At 38.5% G+C, this 22,394-nt stretch overlaps 2 protein-coding genes across 2 annotated transcripts; both read right to left on the reverse strand.

Annotated features, from left to right (window-relative positions):
• Positions 1–2,454: 2,454 nt before the first annotated feature.
• Positions 2,455–4,868, reverse strand: LOC138875005 (uncharacterized). Its single transcript, XM_070153809.1, has 6 exons — positions 4,618–4,868; positions 4,279–4,465; positions 3,303–4,237; positions 3,155–3,221; positions 2,889–3,007; positions 2,455–2,788 (listed from the first exon to the last, which is right to left on the reverse strand). The coding sequence occupies exons 1-6, from the start codon at positions 4,866–4,868 to the stop codon at positions 2,455–2,457; spliced, it is 1,893 nt and encodes a 630-aa protein (XP_070009910.1).
• Positions 4,869–9,063: 4,195 nt separating this feature from the next.
• LOC138875006 (secreted RxLR effector protein 161-like) lies at positions 9,064–9,512 on the reverse strand. Its single transcript, XM_070153810.1, has 2 exons — positions 9,362–9,512; positions 9,064–9,245 (listed from the first exon to the last, which is right to left on the reverse strand). Exons 1-2 carry the CDS (start codon positions 9,510–9,512, stop codon positions 9,064–9,066), a joined length of 333 nt encoding a protein of 110 aa, XP_070009911.1.
• Between the last annotated feature and the right edge of the window lie 12,882 nt (positions 9,513–22,394).

The raw sequence follows: 22,394 nt of genomic DNA on the forward strand, positions 1-22,394 counted from the left end.
TATGTTCGCAATTTGATCTTCTGTGCTGCAGAACTTCATACATATCAGCCCTTTCTCCACATTATCCCTCAGAAAATGATGCCACACATCAATATGCTTTGTCCTTTTGTGTTGAACTAGATTCTTAGCCATGTTGAGTGCACTGGTGTTGTCACATAGAAGGGGCACACTCTCAGTGAGTACCCCAAAGTTCTCCAGTTGCTGCTTGAACCATAAAAGCTGAGCACATAAGGATGTTGTGGCTACATATTCAGCTTCAGCTATTAAAAGAGCCACCGAATTTTGCTTCCTTGTGCCCCAAGAGATAAGGCATGAACTTAAGAAGTGAGCCATTACAGAAGTGCTTTTCCTGTCCACAATATAACCTGCATAATTTGTTTCAGCATGCCCAATCGGATTAAAACTGTCACCTGACGGATAATACATTACCAGGTCATGGTTTGAAAACAATATCAGGTCTGCTAGCAGTGAGATAGAAGAGAGACCCAATAATGCCTCTATACATGGTTTGAATCACATGAGATCCAATTTCATCCATGTCTAGTCGAGTGGCAGTAGCAATGGGAGTGTCTATCACCTTTGATGCTTCCATGTCAAACCTCTTCAAGAGCTCCCTGATGTATTTTTGCTGACAAATGGATATACCCTTTCGGGACTATTTTAGTTGAAGACCCAAGAAGAAGTTTAGTTCCCCTATCATGCTCATTTCAAATTCACTTCCCATGAGTCTTGCAAATTCTTCACACAGAGAATCAGTTGTTGCCCCAAAAATAATATCATCAACATAGACCTGAACAGTGAGCAGGTTCCTTCCTCGTTTCTTTAAGAAAAGAGTGTTGTCAATTTTCCCTCTTTTAAAGCCATTTTCCAAAAGGAACTTTGACAACCTTTCGTACCAAGCTCAAGGAGCCTACTTTAGCCCGTACAGAGCTTTGTCCAGTTTAAACACATATTCAGGGTACTCATAACATATAAACCCTGGGAGTTACTTCACATAGACTTCTTCCTTAAGGAGTCCATTCAAATATTTACTCTTGACATCCATTTGGAATAAGGTGAATTCTATATGAGATGCAAAATCTAATAGAATTCTAATAGCTTCCATGCGAGCTACTGGAGCAAACGTTTCATCATAGTCAATCCCTTCCTCCTGATTGTAGCCTTGGACCACTAGTCTGGCCTTGTTCCTTGTGGTAATCTCATGTTCATTGAGCTTGTTTCTGAATACCCACATGGTTCCTATAATTGTTCGATCTGGGGGTCTAGGTACCAGGTGCCACACATTATTTCTCTCAAACTGATGTAGCTCGTCTTGCATGGTTGTAATCCAATCTACATCTTTCAAGGCTTCCTTGATATTTTTGGGTTCTATCTAGGAGAGAAAGACTGAGAAAGCAAGTGAATTTCTGGCCCTTGACCTAGTTTCTACTCCGGAATCTAGAGGAGTAATAATGTTGTCTATTGGATGAGAGCTTGGGTGTCTCCAGTTAGACGCTTGAGGTTCATTCTGATAGGAAGAGGGTATGTTTGACTGATTTTCTTTTGTCCTTCTTTCAGGTGCTAGTGGAGTTCCCTGAACTGCATCAACCACCCTTTCTTCAGCTTCAGTAGTTGTAATTGAGGTGTTTGGTTCTATTGAACATGAGGCAGCATTGTCTTCATTTAGCTCCTTTACTTGACTAATCATATCTGCCTTTTTGTTTGTCATGTTAATGACTTCACCAAGGACTAGTGAGGGTTCTCCATCTTGATCTTCCTCAGCACTCTTCTCACATGATGGATAAGACTCATCAAAAATAACATGGACACTTTCCTCAACACATTGAGTCCTCTTATTATATATCTTGTAAATCTTACTTTGAGATCCTTTCTATTGTTAAGAACATAGCATTTGCACCCAAATATTCTTAGGTGGGTCAGCTTGGGTTTCCTTCCATTTAACAATTCATATGGGGTTTTGTTCAGAAATATCTAATCATGCACTGTTCACCAAGTAGCAGGCAGTGTTGACAGCTTTAGCCCAGAAGTTCTTTGCAATTCCACTATCGATCAGCATTGTTCTTGCCATTTCTTCCAGAGTTCTGTTCTTCCTTTCTACTACTCCATTTTGCTGGGGAGTTTTAGGAGCTGAAAAGTTATGAGTGATGCCATTTTCATTGTAGAATTCATCAAATTTGACATTGTCGAATTCTGTCCCATGATCTGATCTAATGCATGCAACTCTAGACTCCATCTTCACCTAGATTTTCTTCACAAAGGCCGCAAACACCTCAATAGTTTCATCTTTGGTTCTGAGAAACAGAGTCCATGTGAATCTGGAGTAGTCATCTACTATCACAAAAATGTATCTTTTTCCTCTTCAACTTTGCACTCTCATAGGTCCACGCAGATCCATATGCAGAAGCTCTTGGGGCTTTGAGGTTCTCACATCTCTTTTAGACTTAAAATAGGACTTCACATGTTTTCCTCTAGTACAAGCATCACAGATTTTTGCATCTTGAATTGTGACATAGGCAGACCATGAACCAGGTCATTCTGAATTAGTTTGTTTAGAAGAGAAAAACTTGCATGGCCCAGTCTTCTGTTCCATAGTTTAGCATCATCATCAACAACTTTCAAACACCTCAGATCACCACTCTGTAAGTACTCAAAATCAGCAACATAGATGTTCTTGTATCTTTTGGCCACAAGTATTATTTCACCGGTCACAAGATCAGTGACTGTACATATTTTGGACAAGAATTCCACCTTGTTTCCTTTGTCACAGATTTGAGAGACACACAAGAGACTGTACTTAAGTCCATTGACATAGTACACATTTTCAATAGAATGAGTGAGTGACTTTCCAACTTTTCCAACTCCAACAATGTACCCCTTTTTTCCATTGCCAAAGGATACTCCCTCCTTGCAGGGCTTTCAGTGCAAGAAAGTCCGTAGTGTTCCCAGTCATGTGCTTTGAAAACCCACTATCCATGAACCATTGTTGACCACTTCCTTTCACTGTTCCCTGCACAAAGGATTAAGAGTTAGTTTTAGGAACCCAAGCATGTTTAGGTCCCTTGTAGTAGGCAAGAGGATGAATCAGAGTTCTCTTAGTCCATGTAGGTAATGTATGTTTCTTGTGAGTGGTACTTGGTCCCTCTTTTGTAGTCACCTTTTCAGCAAATACTTTGTTTTTCTGAATCGATTGATTCTTGGCCTGGACATCTTCCTTAAAGTGCCTAGTGTTCCCACATTGGGTACAAGGCCAGTCATCAGAGACAGTGACGTACTTGCTATGAGGGTTGTGAGGAGTTTTCTACCTTTGGGACCCTATTCCCTTCCTGTTTTCACAATCATTAGTATGCAAGGCAATGGTAACTTCTGAGGACCAGGTCCACTTTAGGGACTTTTCAAGATCATTATTTACTCTTTCCAGATCAGTTTGGAGTTGCTCATTTTTCTTAATTTCCGCACACATCCTAGATCTTATAGCTTTCACCTCATTTTCAAGCCTAATGTGTTCCTCACTAGCTATCTCATTTCCCTTTCCAAAATTTTCAGGTTTTGACTTAGTCCATGGTTTCACTATTGTTTCCCTTAGGTCTATAATTTTTGCCAATAGATCATCCTTTTCTTTTCTAAGGATTTCAATGGTTTTCTTATGGTCAGTAACTACAACCACTAAGTCGTCTTTAGTTTGTTCAAATTCTCCTAATTCTAAGGTCAAGGAATCCCTATCCTCCACAAGACTATGAAAAACAGTAATAAATACTTTAACTAAAAACATGAGTTTTTTGGGAGAATAGGATTTCAGATTTCTCTGAACATCCCTGAAAGTTACCTTTTTGTTGTCGTTGTCTTCATCATCATCTAATTGAGCCATCAAAGCAAAAGTTAAGTCATAACCAATCTCCTCGCCTTCAACTGCCATCATGGAACTATCACCAATATCAGGTTCATCTTCAAACTCAGTAGAGGAATCCCTCCATGTTGCAAGAGCATGTCTGATCATATTGTCAGCAGATCTTTTTCTCTTGAAGTCCTTGAAAGGAACCAGGTTCGTCTTAGCTGTTTTCTTATGGTAGTTCTGGGAGAATTCTTCCTTCAAGAGAGGACAGTCTTTCATGAAATGTCCAGGCTTTCCACACTTGTAGCAAAGATCGCGATTTTTACTCTGTTTAAGCTGTCCCTTTTTAGCATTTCTCCATTTCTTCTGACCATCTTCTGAAATCTTTTGTTTAAGTAAGCCATGTCGCTGTATTCCTCACTTGAATCATTGTTATCAGCTTTAAGTACCAGGTTCTTTTCCTTATTTGGTTCTCTTCTTGCACTGTCTATCTTTCTCTTCAACTCATAAGTCTTCAAGTTTCCGATCAACTCTTCTATGGTCAGCTCCTGTAAGTCCTTTGACTTAGTGATATCATTAACTTTGCTTTCCCAAGAACTAGGAAGAAAACTGAGGATTTTTCTTACTAGCCTGCTTCTGGGGATAGTTTCACCAAGTTAGTGTAACTCATTTATGATGGAAGTGAATCTTGTGTGCATATCTTGAATGGATTCATCATCCCTCATTTTGAAGAGTTCATACTCGGTAGTGAGCATATCAATCTTAGACTATTTTACTTGTGTAGTTACCTCATGCGTTGTTTGCAAAGTTCTCGTATCTCCTTCGCAGTGTCGCAGGTAGAGATTCTATTGTACTCTTCACGTCCTATTCCACATACCAGAATTTTCTTGGCACGAAAATTCTCCTCCACAGCTTTCTTGTCTGCTTCAGTGTACTCGTTGCTGGTTTTTGCCATTGAAAATGGAAATTCCTCTAGTACCTTGGTTGGAACATAAGGACTATCGCATATGATATCACATAACTCACAATCCTCAGCCATGATAAAATCGTGCATTCTTGTTTTCCACTACCTATAGTATTGTCCATTGAACTTGGGTGGTCGGTATGTAGATTGACCTTCTTCAAAATTTGGTAGAGCAGCCATGAGGATCCTTCTTAGGTGTTAGCCTGATAGGAGAAAACCGCTCTAATACTAATTGTTAGTTTGTGTAAGTCCACCAAATAGTAGAGTACTTGGTCCTCTACGAGATTCTACTGAGAATGCAAATAAAACAGTACGTAAATAAGGGAGAGGAGTTTTACATGGAAAAATCCCATACAAGGGGATCAAAAAACCGCGACCTATACCAGTAGGATTTAAGCCTCACTAACTTGTAAAACCTATTACAAGCCAATTTGCAATGACTCCACTACAAAGAATTTACTCAACTAACTTGTGGTACTCTTACCACAAGGCACTTTGTGACTTCCTTGTTACAAAGGCTTTTACTAACTTGTGATGCTCTCACCACAAGCCACTTTATAACTCTACGATTACAAAGATTTTTGCTTATGACTATACCTAGTCACAACATAAACACAAGGAGTTTACGGATTTACAAGAGGATTCCTAATCAAACGCTTCTAGCTAAGCAGTTTAGGAGATACAGTAAGTACAATCACAAAGTTACAAGTCCACTAGGACAACAACAAGCTATCTTTTAGGAACTGGTTCGTAGTTGCGTTTAGCTTTGTTCTTCAAGCTTGTGAGGATTGTTTTCTCTATTTTTTGAAAGAAGCTTGAATGAGAAACTGAAACCTTCAAGTGATGTTTTGTATAAAATCATTGTAGGTACATCTTGATCACATCACTTGAAATGATGTGAGCACTTTAGTTGGTCAGAGAATGAGTGGATGCTAGAGACAGTGCAGTGCAACAGAAACAGTATTCAGTCACTTCATTTCCAGCTATGACCAATTGACTTGTACTGTAATAAGGAAAGCACAAGGGTATCATGTCCTTGTTTGGATTCCTAGCTCCTGAAGCTGTAACAGTTCTTATTTTGCTGGAATTCGTTAAGCTTGCAGTATAGTCCGAGTAGGTCAACTTCCCTATCTGGTTCTTAACAGTAGGTTTGTTAGATCATCAAAACATAAGGCAAGAACATTTAAAACTTATCAATTTCCCCTTTTTGATGATGACAAACTTAACAATTATAGAGTGGATTTAGAACAGTAAGAACCAGATTATGTAACAGGATAACACATGTTTCCCCTGACTCTATCAGGATAACACAGGTTCCCCCTGAAACACAGGCCCCGTGTTATTTTTCCCCCTTTTGGCATCATTAAAAAAGACAAAATAACAGCACAAAGAAGTCCATCTAAGCTAACTCATGCCACATATGTGCACACAATCATGATAGAGAATAGAAACACAGAAGGAATGTACTGACATAATAAAACAAGGATTGATATTAATAAAACTTTAATATGCCTTTGCTTTGAAAAAGCGAAAGGCAACATTGGACTTGTTAAAACGTGAGCATTAATGTTTCATCCCAACCACATAAAAAAGAAAACAAAAACATCCGCCAAAACATCAAAGAAAAATTAACAAATATTTCTAGAAACTGGTCACTGAAGGGGTACTTAGGGGGCACTAGGAGTAAAGGGCTTGGAAGTTGCAGCAAATGTTTGGAGAACGAGGTCTATTCGGGCATTTCCTGACTTTTTCTCATTGAGCAGTTCTGCCTTCAGGTTCTCTACTTGCGCCCTGAGATCAACATTCTCCTTTGTCAAATGAGCCACTTCATCATGTGACACCGGAACCCCTTGGGCTTGCTGACCTTCCAAGATAGCATTCCTGGCCTTCAACCGACTAATTTCCTCAGTTGCACTGTTCTGAGCATTAATAAGTTGTGAGACGGTTGATACCCCCCCCCATTCTTTTCCACACCCTCGCACTCTTCCAATGTTGTCTGATATAAAGTCTACTTCCTAGTTCCCACCTTGCCTATCCCCAGTGGGACTTCAAAAAATCTGAACACTTGTGTAAGAAAGAACCCATAGGGAATGCCATGATTACCATCTTTGAAAGTGGAAACCTTTTTCATGTGCTCAATCAAAATAGCAGGCAGACTCACAGGAGTAAAATTGTCCAGTTGCTCCATCAAGAATAGGTCAAACTTAGAAGTCACTAACCTCCTCTCAGCTCGAGGCAATAGAACTTTGTTAACCAATTCAAACAACAGCTGATAGACAGGGAGTAGCGTTTTTTTATGGATCTGGTCCCCTTTCTGGTTTGCATTGGTTTTTACAATATCATTTCTGAAGTTAAACTGACACACATCTTTTACACTGGACACACCAGCTGTAGGAACTTTTAGGATCTCTCCAAGCATTCAGAGACATGGCTGACTTCACTTCTCATTTTTTTCGCAGAACTAGTTTTTTCAAAAGTTTCAAACTTGCATTTTTTGGACTTCTCTCCACTGATTTTTCCTTTTCCTTTGGATTTGATTAGCACATCCTCATCAGACATCGAAAACTCACTTACCACCTCATTCATCTTGGACCTAGATATTGACCCCTTCTCTACTAAAGTAGGCTTCGTCTTTTTTGAAGACCGTCTAACAAGTGAACCAGGTTCATCTAGGGTTTCCTCTTTCACCCCAACTACAGGGATCGCCTCATCACTTACAGGTACACCGTCTTTCACCAACTTTCTCCTTCTCTTCTTACTACTCTTCTTGCTTTTTTTAAGAGCAGAATCGTAGGCCACCTTAACTTGAAGCCTGGTAGTAGGTCATTTGGTTTCAGACTCAGGAGTGGACACAACCCTCCACTTGCTTATGAATGCATAAAGAGCCACATTGTCCAGGTATTCTTCATCACTAGATCTCATTTCAGGTGCTTGATTTTCCAAGGGCACAACATCGAATGCAGGAACAACATTGTCCTAAGAATGAGAGCCCTGACCTAGGTCCTCCGGAGAGGGATCAGGTTCCTCATGTGATGCCCCAGTAGTATCTGCTAGTGCATCTCCTTCAACAGTTACAACGGCCCCTTCTTCCCCCACACCTTGTGCCTTATTTTTTTGAGAGGTGACCTCATGCAGTACACCATTAGTAGACACCACAAACATGGTTACAACATTTGTCTCTTCATCACATGGTGCTACCACTACCATGGAATTGGTAGTAACGATGGCAGAACTCGTTGTGACCTCAGGATTTTGACCTTGTTCTCCACTTGGTTTTTGATTGGGGGGAGCCTCAGACGATGGGGAGAACGGAGCAGCAGTGTCAAGGGTTTCTAAATTAGGAAGAGACTAGGAGACTGGGTGAGGTGTGACTATAGCAGCAGGAGTAACAGTAGATAAGGAAGGCTCAGTGGGAGCGGAAGGCTCCAGAGATTGATTAGTAGTAGTTACAACTGAGGCAGGGAGATTAGAAGTTGTCTCAGCCATTAAAAAAGAAAAGACGATGTTTTTGGGAAATTCTAATGGAAGACTTATGGTTAGAAGAGCAGAAAATAGGGTTTTTAAAAGGAGAGGATAATTATGAAGAGAGAGGAATAGGCAACGGTTCTTAAATGGTGGTTAGGCATGGAGAATTGCAATGTTTCAGAGGGAGATGACACGATTTGAAATGAAGAGACATGATAGCAGGATTTGAAAAGTTGATGACATGGCAGTTGTGTTTTGTACCCTTTTTAAGAAGTGTATTAAAGGATGCACAGAACTACTAACCTTTGGTACAATAACCAGGTTCTAGACCTTTTTATTTGAAGGAGTCAATCCTCTTTTATCATTCAAGCACTGCATCTACAGCTTCTATACTCATCATGCGTGTTTACCTGCAACGGTATTGAAGTGAGTTAGACATGGCCAGAAAACACTTTTAACCAGTTATTTCTTGAAGGTGAAAGCTAGATAAAGAGGAATCAGGTTCTTAATTGGGCTTTAAAAGCCCCAACTTCACTATGTTTCTTTCAAACTATTCCCTACTTAGTGCCTTGGTGAAGATGTCTACAATTTGATCTTCTGTGCTGTAGAACTTTATACATATCAGCCCTTTCTCCACATTGTCCCTCAGAAAATGATGCCTCACATAAATATGCTTTGTCCTTATGTGTTAAACTGGATTCTTAGCCATGTTGAGTGCACTGGTGTTGTCACATAGAAGGGGCACACTCTCAGTGAGTACCCCAAAGTCCTCTAGTTGCTGCTTGAACCATAAAAGCTGAGCACATCAGGATGTTGCGGCTACATATTCAGCTTCAGCTATTGAAAGAGCCACCGAATTTTGCTTCCTTGTGACCCAAGAGATAAGGCATGAACCTAAGAAGTGAGCCATTCTAGAAGTGTTTTTCCTGTCCACAAGATAACCTGCATAATCTTCATCAGCATACCCAATCAAATTAAAATTGTCACCTGACGGTAATACAACACTAGGTCATGTGTTCCTTTGAGATATCTCAGTATTCTTTTGGCAGCCTTCAAGTGAGATTCCTTGGGATTTGATTGAAACCTTGCACACAGCCCCATACTGAAAACAATATCAGGACTGCTGGCTATGAGATAGAGGAGAGACTCAATAATGCCTCTATACATGGTTTGATTCACATGGGATCCTGTTTCATCCATGTCAAGTCGAGTGGCAGTAGCAATGGGAGTGTCTATCACCATTGATGCTTCCATGTCAAACCTCTTCAAGAGCTCCCTGATGTATTTTTGCTGACAAATGGATATACCCTTTGGGGACTGTTTTACTTGAAGACCCAAGAAGAAGTTCAGTTCCCCCATCATGCTTAATTCAAATTCACTTCCCATGAGTCTTGCAAATTCTTCACACGAAGAATCAGCTGTTGCTCCAAAAATAATATCATCAACATAGACCTGAACAATGAGCAGGTTCTTTCCTCATTTTTTTAAGAAAAGAGTGTTGTCAATTTTCCCTCTTTTAAAGCCATTTTCCAGAAGGAACTTTGACGACCTTTCATACCAAGCTCAAGGAGCCTGTTTTAGCCCGTATAGAGCTTTGTCCAGTTTAAACATATATTCAGGGTGCTCATGACATTTAAACCCTGGGGGTTACTTCACATAGACTTCTTCCTTAAGGAATCCATTCAAAAATGCACTCTTGACATCCATTTGGAACAAGGTGAATTCTATATGAGATGCAAAAGCGAATAGAATTCGAATAGCTTCCATGCGAGCTTCTGGAGAAAACGTTTCATCATAGTCAATCCCTTCCTCCTGATTGTAGCCTTGGACCACTAGCCTGGCCTTGTTCCTTGTGGTAATCCCATGTTCATCGAGCTTGTTTCTGAATACCCACCTGGTTCCTATTATGGTTCGATCTGGGGGTCTAGGTACCAGGTGCCACACATTATTTCTCTCAAACAGATATAGCTCATCTTGTGTGGCTGTAACCCAATCTACATCTTTCAAGGCTTCCTTGATGTTTTTGGGATCTATCTGGGAGAGAAAGGCTGAGAAAGCAAGTGAATTTCTTGCTCTTGACCTAGTTTCTACTCCGGAATATAGAGGAGTAATAATGTTGTCTATTGGATGAGAACTTTGGTGTCTCCAGTTAGACGCATGAGGTTCATTCTGATAGGAAGAGGGTATGTTTGGCTGATTTTCTTCTGTCATTCTTTCAGGTGCTAGTGGAGTTCCCTGAACTGCATCAACCACCCTTTCTTCATCTTCAGTGGTTGTAATTGAGGTGCTTGGTTCTATTGAAGATGAGGCAGCATTGTCTTCATTTAGCTCCTTTAGTTGACTCATCATTTCTGCCTTTCCGTTTGTCTTGTTAATGACTTCACCAGGGACTAGTGAGGGTTCTCCATCTTGATCTTCCTCGGCACTCTTCTCACATGATGGATAAGACTCATCAAAAATAACATGGACACTTTCCTCAACACATTGAGTCTGCTTATTATATATCTTGTAAGCCTTGCTTTGAGAAGACTATCCCAGAAATATTCCTTCATCACTCTTGGCATCGAATTTACCAAGCTGATCCTTTCCATTGTTGAGAACATAGCATTTGCACCCAAATGTTCTTAGGTGAGTTAGCTTGGGTTTCCTTCCATTTAACAGTTCATATGGGGTTTTGTTCAGAAGTGATCTGATCATGCACCTGTTCACCAAGTAGCAGGCAGTATTGACAGCTTTAGCCAAGAAGTTCTTTGCAATTCCACTGTCAATCAACATTGTTCTTGCCATTTTTTCCAGAGTTCTATTCTTCCTTTCTACTACTCCATTTTGCTGGGGAGTTCTGGGAGCTGAGAAGTTATGAGTGATCCATTTTCATTGCAAAATTCATCAAATTTTACATTGTCGAATTCTGTCCCATGATCTGATCTAATGCATGCAACTCTAGACTCCATCTTCTCCTGGATTTTCTTCACAAAGGCCACAAACACCTCAACAGTTTCATCTTTGGTTCTGAGAAACAGAGTCCCTGTGAATATGGAGTAGTCATCTACTATCACAAAAATGTATCTTTTTCCTCCTCTATTTTGCACTCTCATAGGTCCACGCAGATCTATATGCAGAAGCTCTAGGGGCTTTGAGGTGCTCACATCTCGTTTAGACTTAAAAGAGGAATTCATATGTTTTCCTCTAATACAGGCATCACAGACTTTTTGCATCTTGAATTGTGACATAGGTAGACTATGGATCAGGTCCTTCTGAATTAGTTTGTTTAGAAGAGAAAAACTTGCATGGCCCAGTCTTCTGTTCCATAGTTCAGCATCATCTTCAACAGCTTTCAGACACCTCAGATCACCACTCTGTAAGGACTCGAAATCAGCAACATAGATGTTTTAATATCTTTTGTCCACAAGTATTATTTCATCGGTCACAAGATCAGTGACTGTACATATTTTGGACAAGAATTTCACTTTGTTTCCTTTGTCACAGATTTTAGAGACACACAAGAGACTGTACTTAAGTCCATTGACATAATACACATTTTCAATAGAATGAGTGAGTGACTTCCCAACTTTTCCAACTACAAGAATGTACCCCTTTTTTCCATTGCCAAAGGATACATTCCCTACTTGCAAGGCTTTCAGTGAAAGAAAGTCCGTAGTATTCCCAATCATGTATTTTGAACACCCACTATCCATGAACCATTGTTGACCACTTCCTTTCAATGTTCCCTGCACAAGAGATTAAGAGTTAGTTTTAGGAACCCAAGCAAGTTTAGGTCCCTTGTAGTAGGCAAGAGGATGAATCAGAGTTCTCTTAGTCCATGCAGGTAATGTACGTTTTTTATGAGTGGTACCTGGTCCCTCTTTTGTAGTCACCTTTTCAGCAAACACTTTGTTTTTTTGAATCGATTGATTCTTGGCCTGGACATCTTCCATGAAGTGCCTAGTGTTCCCACATTGGGTACAAGGCCAATTATCAGAGACAGTGACGTACTTACCGTGAGGGTTGTGAGGAGTTTCTACCTTTGGGACCCTATTCTTTGCCTGTTTTCACAATCATTAGTATGCAAGGCAGTGGTAACTTCTGAGGACCAGGTCCACTTTAGGGACTTTTCAAGATCATTATTTACTCTTTTCAGATCAGTTTGGAGTTGCTCGTATTTCTCAATTTCCACACACATCCTAGATTTTATAGCTTTCACCTCATTTTCAAGCCTAATGTGTTCCTCACTAGCTATCTCCTTTCCCTTTCCAAAATTTTCAGGTTTTGACTTAGTCCATGGTTTCACAGTTGTTTCCCTTAGGTCTATAATTTTTGCCAATAGATCATCCTTTTCTTTTCTAAGGATTTCAATGGTTTTCTTATGGTCAGTAACTACAACCACTAATCGTCTTTAGTTTGTTCAAATTCTCCTAATTCTAAGGTCAAGGAATCCCTATCCTCCACAAGACTATGAAAAGCAATGATTAATACATTAACTAAAAACATGAGTTTTTTGGGAGAATAGGATTTCAGATTTCTCTGAACATCCCTGAAAGTTACCTTTTTGTTGTCGTTGTCTTCATCATCATCTAATTGAGCCATCAAAGCAAAAGTTAAGTCATAACCAATCTCCTCGCCTTCAACTGCCATCATGGAACTATCACCAATATCAAGTTCATCTTCAAACTCACTAGAGGAATCCCTCCATGCTGCAAGAGCATGTCTCATCATATTGTCAGCAGATCTTTTTCTCTTGAAGTCCTTAAAAGGAACCGGGTTCATATTAGCTATTTTCTTATGGTAGTTCTGGGAGAATTCTTGCTTCAAGAGAGGACAGTCTTTCATGAAATGTCCAGGCTTTCCACACTTGTAGCAAAGATCACGGTTTTTGGTCTGTTGGAGCTGTCCCTTTTTAGCATTTCTCCATTTCTTCTGACCATCTTTTGAAATCTTTTGTTTAAGTAAGCCATGTCACTGTCTTCCTCACTTGAATCATTGTTATCAGCTTTAAGTACCAGGTTCGTTTCCTTCTTTGGTTCTCTTCTTGCACTGTCTATCTTTCTCTTCAACTCATAGGTCTTCAAGTTTCCGATCAGCTCTTCTATGGTTAGCTCCTGTTAGTCCTTTAACTCAGTGATATCATTAACTTTGCTTTCCCAAGAACTAGGAAGAAAACTGAGGATTTTTCTTACTAGCCTGCTTCTGGGAATAGTTTCACCAAGTGTGTGTAACTCATTTATGATGGAAGTGAATCTTGTGTGCATATCTTGAATGGATTCATCAACCCTCATTTTGAAGAGTTCATACTCGGTAGTGAGCATATCAATCTTAGACTATTTTACTTGTGTAGTTCCCTCATGCGCTGTTTGCAAAGCTTCCCATATCTCCTTCGCAGTGTCGCATGTGGAGATTCTATTGTACTCTTTAGGTCCTACTCCACATACCAGAATTTTCTTGGCACGAAAATTCTCCTCCACAACTTTCTTGTCTGCTTCAGTGTACTCTTTGCTGATTTTTGCCATTGAAAATGGAAGTTCCTCTAGTACCTTGGCTGGAACATAAGGACTATCGCATATGATATCCCATAACTCACAATCCTCAGCCATGATAAAATCGTTCATTCTTGTTTTCTACCACCCATAGTATTGTCCATTGAACTTGGGTGGTCGGTATGTAGATTGACCTTCTTCAAAATTTGGTAGAGCAGCCATGAGGATCCTTCCTAGGTGTTAGCTTGATAGGAGAAAACCGCTCTGATACCAATTGTTAGTTTGTGTGAGTTCACCAAATAGTAGAGTACCTGGTCCTCTACGAGATTCTACTAAGAATGCAAATAAAGCAGTATGTAAATAAGGCAGAGGATTTTTACATGGAAAAATCCCATACAAGGGGATAAAAAAACCGCGACCAATACCTGTAGGCTTTAAGCTTCACTAACTTGTAAAACCTATTACAAGCCAATTTGCAATGACTCCACTACAAAGAATTTACTCAACTAACTTGTGATGCTCTCACTACAAGCCACTTTGTAACTCTACGATTACAAAGACTTTTGCTTATGACTATACCTAGTCACAACATAAACTCAAGGAGTTTACGGATTTACAAGAGGATTCCTAATCAAGCGCTTCTAGCTAAGCAGTTTAGGAGATACAGTAAGTACAATCACAAAGTTACAACTCCACTAGGACAACAACAAGCTATCTTTTAGGAACCGATCCGTAGTTGCGTTCAACTTTGTTCTTCAAGCTTGTGAGGATTGACTTCTCTGTTTTTTGCAAGAAGCTTGAATGAGAAACTGAAACCTTCAAGTGATGTTTTGTATGAACTCATTGTAGGTACATCTTGATCACATCACTTGAAATGATGTGAGAACTTTAGTTGTTCAGAGAATGAGTGGGCGCTGGAGACAGTGCAGTGCGGCAGAAACAGTGCAGTCAGTCACTTCATTTCCAGTTGTGACCAATTGACTTGTACTGTGATGAGGAAACCACAAGGGTATCAGGTCCTTGTTTGGATTCCTAGCTCCTGAAGCTGTAGCAGTTCTCCTTTAGCTGGAATTCGTTAAGCTTGCAGTATAGTCCGAGTAGGTCAGGTTCCTTATCTGGTTTTTAGCAGTAAGTTTGTTAGATCATCAAAACATAAGGCAAGAACATTTAAAACTTATGAGTGTGTTTCACATATTTTTGTGAAACTGATGCTTATGAAAAAAGGGGAATTTATTTACTTTAAACAACATCAGGGGGGTCATGGGACCCCCGCAAAGTTAAAGGGTGCATATGGTAAAACAGGACAACTCTAAGGGGTAATTATGTATTATCCCATTAATATTTAATGGAACATTTTCTAGTTTATTCTACATGTGATCCAATGGAACAGTGTCCAATGAACTCAACAAATGCACATAAGTTTGTTCAAGGAATTAGCTCACTCATGCAGTGGTATACAAGGTTATGATGAAGAGAAGCTACAAATTTTCCCAAAAAAAAATTCAATAAAACAGTGTACAAAACTTGCCTGTTTGGTCATAGATTTTGCCAAAATATATTTGGTTTTTTTTTTTGGCAAATCCATGTTTGTTCATAAATTTTATCTACATTTTGGCAAATTCCCAAATCCCAAAATCAGCTTAAGAGATGATTTTGGACCAAAATATCACTATTACATTTTTTTAAAAATGGCCCCAAACTTTTGTATTTTATAAAAGAGCCCACCATTTTATTATTTTGTAACAATGCTAATTCGTCTTCTCGGTCATCTGATAGTCTATTATTTAGTTCATTATAAAAATGATAATTTTGTACCAAATTTATTTATGTTAAGGACTATGGTTTGCGATAATATAATTAATGTTATTGATAAAGGTACTGTTGGGTATTTGTGATAGTTTTTTGAACTTGTGGGTATAAGTAATGTTTCATGTTTTTTCAAAAAAAAAGTGAAATATGTTTTGAAAACTTATGTCCAAACACATTTTCATCTTCAAAACAAACTTCACCCAAATCAGATTTTCAAAACAAATTTGGGAATCTATGGCCAAACGCTAACTAACAAGCTTGAGAATGGACTATTTGCAACAAATTATACGTTCAGTTTTGATATGGTTTCAATATGCTATGAGGAGAATAAGAAGTTGTCCAATTTGGCTATTTCATTCTGCAGTTTGTAGTGGTCACAAGGCATCAAGTGTGAAGCTTTTTCTATGTTAAGCTTTGGCTATAGTTTTAGACTAGTTTTTTTTACGTATTCTATGTTATTCATTCTAGATCAATGTGTAATATCAAAATAAAGTATCAAAATGCTCTATTTCATAATAGGTCTTATGCAAGTTTTGGACTTTCAGCTATTATACTGTCTTCATGTAAGACTATATTTTCAAAAATATATAAAAATTAACCCTAGGAATTATGCCTAGCAAATATGCGGTTAAAAAAATAATGGGCCGAAAAATATTATCTACATATTGTCGGTAAGCTCTCAATGAGCTCTATAAAAGCCCTAAGATTTCCCGCAAAAACTAGGCATTTACATACATGATATATTGCAAAAATGATTCAAAACTACATACTAAACCCTAGTTTGCATGTATTGCATATAAATCACGTAAACAACAGGAACACAAATCTATGGCTCTGATACTAATGATATATTTAACCGTAAAATACCAGTTCCAAAGATTATGGTTTCTCCTTTGCAAAAGCGGATCTGCAATAAGCACAACTTGTGTCACCGGTCGTTGAGAATCCTCACAAAGAGGATTAACTCCCTCTATCCACACCTTACTAATCCTCACAGATAGATCTTGTTTTATATAAAAATCCTAGTCATTTCTATTATAACGAAAAAGTCACATCTTAAACACTCATAATGGTGTTTATATAGGCTATCTCTAGGATTTTATGTGGAGAAATAAATAATGAGCTCATGGGCTATCTAACACCCCTTATGGGTGGATCCGACCCAATAATATTCTTCCAATAGAAAAAAACCATGATCAAATTATCCAAGCATCACAGAATTAAACAAACAATAAAACAAATAATGAGTCTTAAGTTTACAATAGTTTTACCACAAGGCAGCACTTGTAGACCCTAACAAAGGAGGAAACCTAGGAAGAAAATAAGAAATAATTTATTTACGTGCGAATGTTAGATACCGATGGGGCAGTCAAAGCATCAACTAATAATGTTGGGCTTGGGGGGGTGTTCAGAGATACAAATAGGGATTGGGTGATGGGCTATGCGGGAAACTATCCCAAAACAAACGTCACTAACATAGAACTCATGGCACTGTTTCGAGGATTACAACTAGCAGCAACTCACAACCTGACACCACTACAAATTCACATGGACGCCAAAGAGGTAATTACCATGTTTACTAGTACATCCACAATACACTACAATACACTCACATTTGCTTAATGATTGCAGATCCCTGATCCAGACTCCAGACACTGAGTGATACGACCATAGTCTACGCTTACAGAGAGCGGAACACAGTAGTTGATAGACTAGCACATTTTGGAATGGAAATGATGGGCAGCAATATCACCTTTTTGCCAACTCCACCAAACTTTCTATGGGAAGATCTGCTTGAAGATAAATGGGGATGCTGCAGACTTGGGCACATTTCTACAACCAATCCTACAACAGGATCACCAGTAGCTTTTTGTAACTCTTTTGTTGTAGCTTCTGATAGTAATAACAACAAAAAAACATCCTTTTTGTAATAGAGAAGTAGCTCAACATGGTGCTCATCATCTACCTGCCAACAGCAATAGTAGTGTTGTTCCAACTTTTTGTATAACTGCATCTAAGCAGATGCTCCCTGCATTCCATCTTTAATTCATCTTTAATTAATAGAATGTAGTCTTTTAAACCAAAAAAAAAAGAGTAACAGAAATGAAAGGGCAAAGAAATGGCGTCTCATTTTCTTTGATTCTGAAACGACTTTCCAGAAGTCTAGGTTAGGGTTTTGAAGATTGGTAGACAGGGAGAGATACAAGGAATAACTTAAGATTTGGAAGAAAATGGAAATGACTTTCAAGAGCAAATGGAACAAGTCTGCAGAGAGAACAAAGGAGAGTGTAGGTCAATGCTTTGCTTACTATCTTATACGAAACTGTAATTAAAATTAACCCAGAACAACCCAATGGTTCCTCAGGTCAGTTCTTGGCTACTGACTTATTTATTAAAAAAAGAATGTCCAATAGACAAGAAGATAGTGGACATACCTTGTATTTGCTAACCTTAGCCCTGCACCAATTAATAAAATTATATTGCTACCTTAAGATTTTCCTAACATTACCCTTCCCCAATTGTCCGGTCCTGGTTGGTCTAAGTAGAAGCGACCCTTCACCGTATACATAAGAGTAATGGATTTTACGCATTCTAACCATAATAACAAGAAACAAATCTTTCTACTGCATCAATGCATAAAATCAGGAGAAAACATAAAATAAAGCTTGCAACATAAACATTTGCATTAGTACCATAAAGCACGATTTGCTTGTTCAGATAGTTGAGAAACCTAATAGCCGATGCACCCCTCTAAAGACAAATGAATGTGAAGTCAATGACTACTTCAAGAGTACTATACATTGGACAACTTAAGGGAAAATAGTACACAGCTTGAAGAAGGGAAGTGCCATTGAAAGGCATAATATGTACCTCTCAATATGATCAGCATCTGACACCTACCAGAAAGGTTGCAACGAATGCAGAATGCAGAGGAAACTGTAGACAACAAAATATTATGATAGCAACGGGATTTTTTTGAATTTAAGGGAGAACGGTGTAATCCTTCTCAAGAATATCACACGGATTTTTCCTTACTCCAGGTATATTAAGGTTATCCCTTCTTTATTTTGGCATGATCCATGCGATGCAAACGAAACGTGCAAATGCACAACTTTCATAAATGACTCTATTCATAGAAATGCTAGAGATGCTTATGTTCTTGATTCTCCATGTGTCATATTATTCTATCATCTGTTCATGGGTTTCAGAAAAATACGTAAGGTAAAAAAATTTACTTTATGATATTATTCAGAGGCATAATGGTCTTATGACACTATAAGAGATTTTATTGATGTACTTCTCATGCATTTATGTACATTGACCCATGACTAGATTGCGTTATATACGTGTATATATATATATATGTGCATATATATGTATATGGGTTATGGGAAACGGTTACGGCGTTATATACGCACCACCACCTGATCAGCTGGTATACGTTGATGATTTTGCCCACAGTGGCCGGGATGATATGATGGGATGCCCTCAAAGGCTTGATGATGTTATTAACACATGTATATATGCACGACATGACATTTATACACATATGCATGGCATTATACATATTAATGATTCACAGAGTTATTCAGACTTCCATGTCGAGTTTTTTACTCTATGTTTTTCTCATGTTTATTATTTACTTATTTTCATTCCTTACATACTCGGTACATTATTTGTACTGATGTCTCTTTTGCCTGAGAATGCTGCATTTCATGCCCGCATGTCCTGATAGACAGGTCGAGAATCCTCCAAGTAGGCTATCATCTCAACGAAAGATGTTGATGTACTCCATTTCACTAGGGTTACTTATTTGGTCAGTATGATTAGTACATATATTGGTTGGTACAGCGGGGTCAGTCCCGACCTTTATGATAAGTATGTACTCTTAGAGGCCTGTAGAGAGATGTCATGTGTACAGATATTTGTATAGCCTTGTTGGCCTATATTTAAAGTATATAACTGATCACACTGGCCTTATAGGCCCGTAAGTCACAAGTATAAGTTTCTATATATTAGGCTGGGTCGTTCCATGTTGGGTATTCCCTCATATTTACACTGGTTGTATCATGACGCGCCATCTAGCCTACCTATCTATGATGATGTAATAAGAAAGATACGTTACGTTCGTACTCGGTTGAGTAAGGTACCGGGTGCCTGTCACGGCTCATCGGTTTGGGTTGTGACAATGAAAAGACCTCCGGTATAACTTAACAGTGCTTACATATGTGTTGTTGGTATTTGATGCACCTTTTGCGCAAAAGCCTTAGTGTCTTGTTCCATTTCGGACCAATAGTACTCGAGCCCTCATCAATTTTTAAACCAACAAATTGTTGATACCCAATTTTTCTCTAGGTATTTTTGTACCCAAAATACTTTCAAAATAGCATGTATGTGCATATATAAGCACACCCAAGAGTTTTAGTATTTTTTTTAACGATTTCTAAACCGATTTACTATCTATTTTAATACCACAAAATCCAAAATTATCTTTTTTGGTGAATAACTTATCTCATTCCCGTATTTACACCAAAATATAATTAAGGTGATTTTTCCATATTTTTTACAAATTTATTTGGCATTTTTAAGCTAATTGCATGTAATTGCAATTATGGCCTATTTTATGATTAATAGCATTTTATAATTATAAAATTGGTTCCAATATTTTTAAATTTATGTTTATATATTATTTGTTTGCTCAGTATTTTTAATTTACTTTTAAATTTATTATTACTATTTTTATAAAATAAAAGGGGAAAATTGGCTATTTAACACTTAGCCCATTTCTATTTCAATAACAGCCTTTCTCCCTTTCAATTGTAGCCTCAATTGGCCCAATTTCCAGCCCCATTTCGATAGGAACTCGACCCGTACCCAATTCAATTACCCGGTCCAGCTCCGATCTAATCTGAGCCGTTGATCAAATGAGATCAACGGCCCAAATTTTATTTCCTAAAATTAAATCCCAACAACCCCCCCCAGACCCCTCCTTTTCCAAGACGGTCTCTCTCTCTCTCTCTCTATACTGACTCTTGCTCTCCCTTCCCTCCAGAACCTTTTGGTTCTCTCCGATAAATCCACCGCCTCCCCGGCCATCTCCGGCCACCTCCCTTCAACCCCAAGGCTCCGATGGACCTTTCATCGTCCTGTTCAACACCTCTAGGACCTTCGAGGCTTATGGACCATGGCGATTTGAGACCTAGGGTTCCTGGTTCTTCTATATGCGAGTTCTCCGGTGTGATTTCAGACGAAATCACACCCGATATGTCACGATCTATGAGGTTACGACAGGTTTTTCCCACTTCTATTAGGTTTTTTTTTTTAGAGAAACCCTAGCTCTCTCCTGAATCTCTCAAAAACGGTGTCATTTCATGCTATCCTCATGTTTTCCTCTGTGCTCTGTTTATTCTCGAGTTTATTCTGAAAGACCCTTTGCTTTGAACCATTTTTTACTTTCTTCGAAATTAGGATTTCTAGATTTATTTTTATGCATGCTTCGATTGATTTTCTTTATGATTAAAACCTTTTCGTTGTTTATTCTGATCTATTTCTATGTTTTTACTATTTTTAGTTTGACTCTGCTAAAAACCCTAGTTTCTATAAAATGTTTCTTCATTCGGTTATGTGTGTTAGCATGTTTCTTTGCTTCGATTACCTGTGTTAGCCTAATTTCCTTTGTCTTGTCTCTATGTGTTAGCATGTTTCCTCGTTTGATTGTGTGTATTAGCCTGATCTCCCTTGCTTTGGTTCTGCCTACTGGCCTATTTGCTTGATTCTTGTTGATGTTTCATAGTCACCATGCTTCGAATATGTCTTGCTGAATCTTAACTTGTTTTCACTATCTCTGAGTGGTTATGTTTGTTCATCCCTTGCTCCTTCCTAGTTAACTTTTCTCGCTACTTTTGTTCATTTACCTCTATTTATATGTTAAAAATGCAGAATCATGACTTCACATGATTGATTCTGATTTTCCTTGATTGATTGGTTATTCAAAAACTTTCTTAAAAAAAACTAACATTCTACCCGCCCGTTTGAATTAATTGGCTTTGTTACCTCATTTGTTATAGTACTCTATTCTTTTAAGCCTTTCCTTAATTGGAGTTTTCCTGAATTTGGTCTTACTCGACTACTATATGCAATACTGAACCTTGACTCTTTCCTTATTTAATCCTACGCTGATTTTTCCTATTTGCCTTATATGGTGCTGAATCTTTTCGTTTGATTTTGATTCCCCTAATTAATGGGAGTACTTCCTTGATTCGTTGATTAAATGATTCCAAGTTCTTCAATTAACATATTTCCATTATTTTTACCTTATTTTACCACCTACTTTTGACTATAAATGCCCTAAGTCTTTACAAAAAAAAAAGAAGGAGAAAACAGTCTTCTGACTGACACACACCACTGAATACTTTCAAAATCTGCATTCCCTTTTGCTCTTTTGCTCTACTGTTGTTCTCTGCTCCTTCTTATTAGCCGGCTAAAAGCCAAGGCTAATATACTATTACTGCTTGTCTTTGCATCCTACTCTTGCTCTTTTACTGGTATGTCTTAACTCAGTTCCCAGCAATCATCCTAATGTGTTTACTTATAGTCTTTATATCTATGCCTATTACCTGCAGAGTTTGACATGTTCATATGCTACTGTACGCTTTACTTTCCTGCAAATGCTTGATCCCTACTCCCTTACCCTCTATGTGTTTATAAATGGGGATTCAGGGCATGGCAACATGAATTGTTGTCCATGAACTAAATTTTGACCCCAAGTAAAGAGTGTGTCAGTATGTTTCATTGGTGATCATGCCCTTTGGCCCCCTCTTCCTTTGTTTACTGTTTCTGGTATGAATTCCCTATC

This window comes from Nicotiana sylvestris, chromosome 8 (assembly GCF_000393655.2).
Source record: "Nicotiana sylvestris chromosome 8, ASM39365v2, whole genome shotgun sequence".
Lineage (NCBI taxonomy): Eukaryota > Viridiplantae > Streptophyta > Magnoliopsida > Solanales > Solanaceae > Nicotiana > Nicotiana sylvestris.

Coding starts and splice junctions, on each gene's coding strand:
- LOC138875005 (XM_070153809.1), bottom strand. CDS start 4,868: ATGGCTGAGGATTGTGAGTTATGTGATATCATATGCGATAGTCCTTAT. Junction 4,466..4,617: donor CTTTGCAAACAACGCATGAG/GTAACTACACAA, acceptor AACTATCCCCAG/AAGCAGGCTAGTAAGAAAAA. Junction 2,789..2,888: donor CAAGGAGGGAGTATCCTTTG/GCAATGGAAAAA, acceptor ACTTAAGTACAG/TCTCTTGTGTGTCTCTCAAA.
- LOC138875006 (XM_070153810.1), bottom strand. CDS start 9,512: ATGGAAGCATCAATGGTGATAGACACTCCCATTGCTACTGCCACTCGA. Junction 9,246..9,361: donor CAGTCCTGATATTGTTTTCA/GTATGGGGCTGT, acceptor TATTACCGTCAG/GTGACAATTTTAATTTGATT.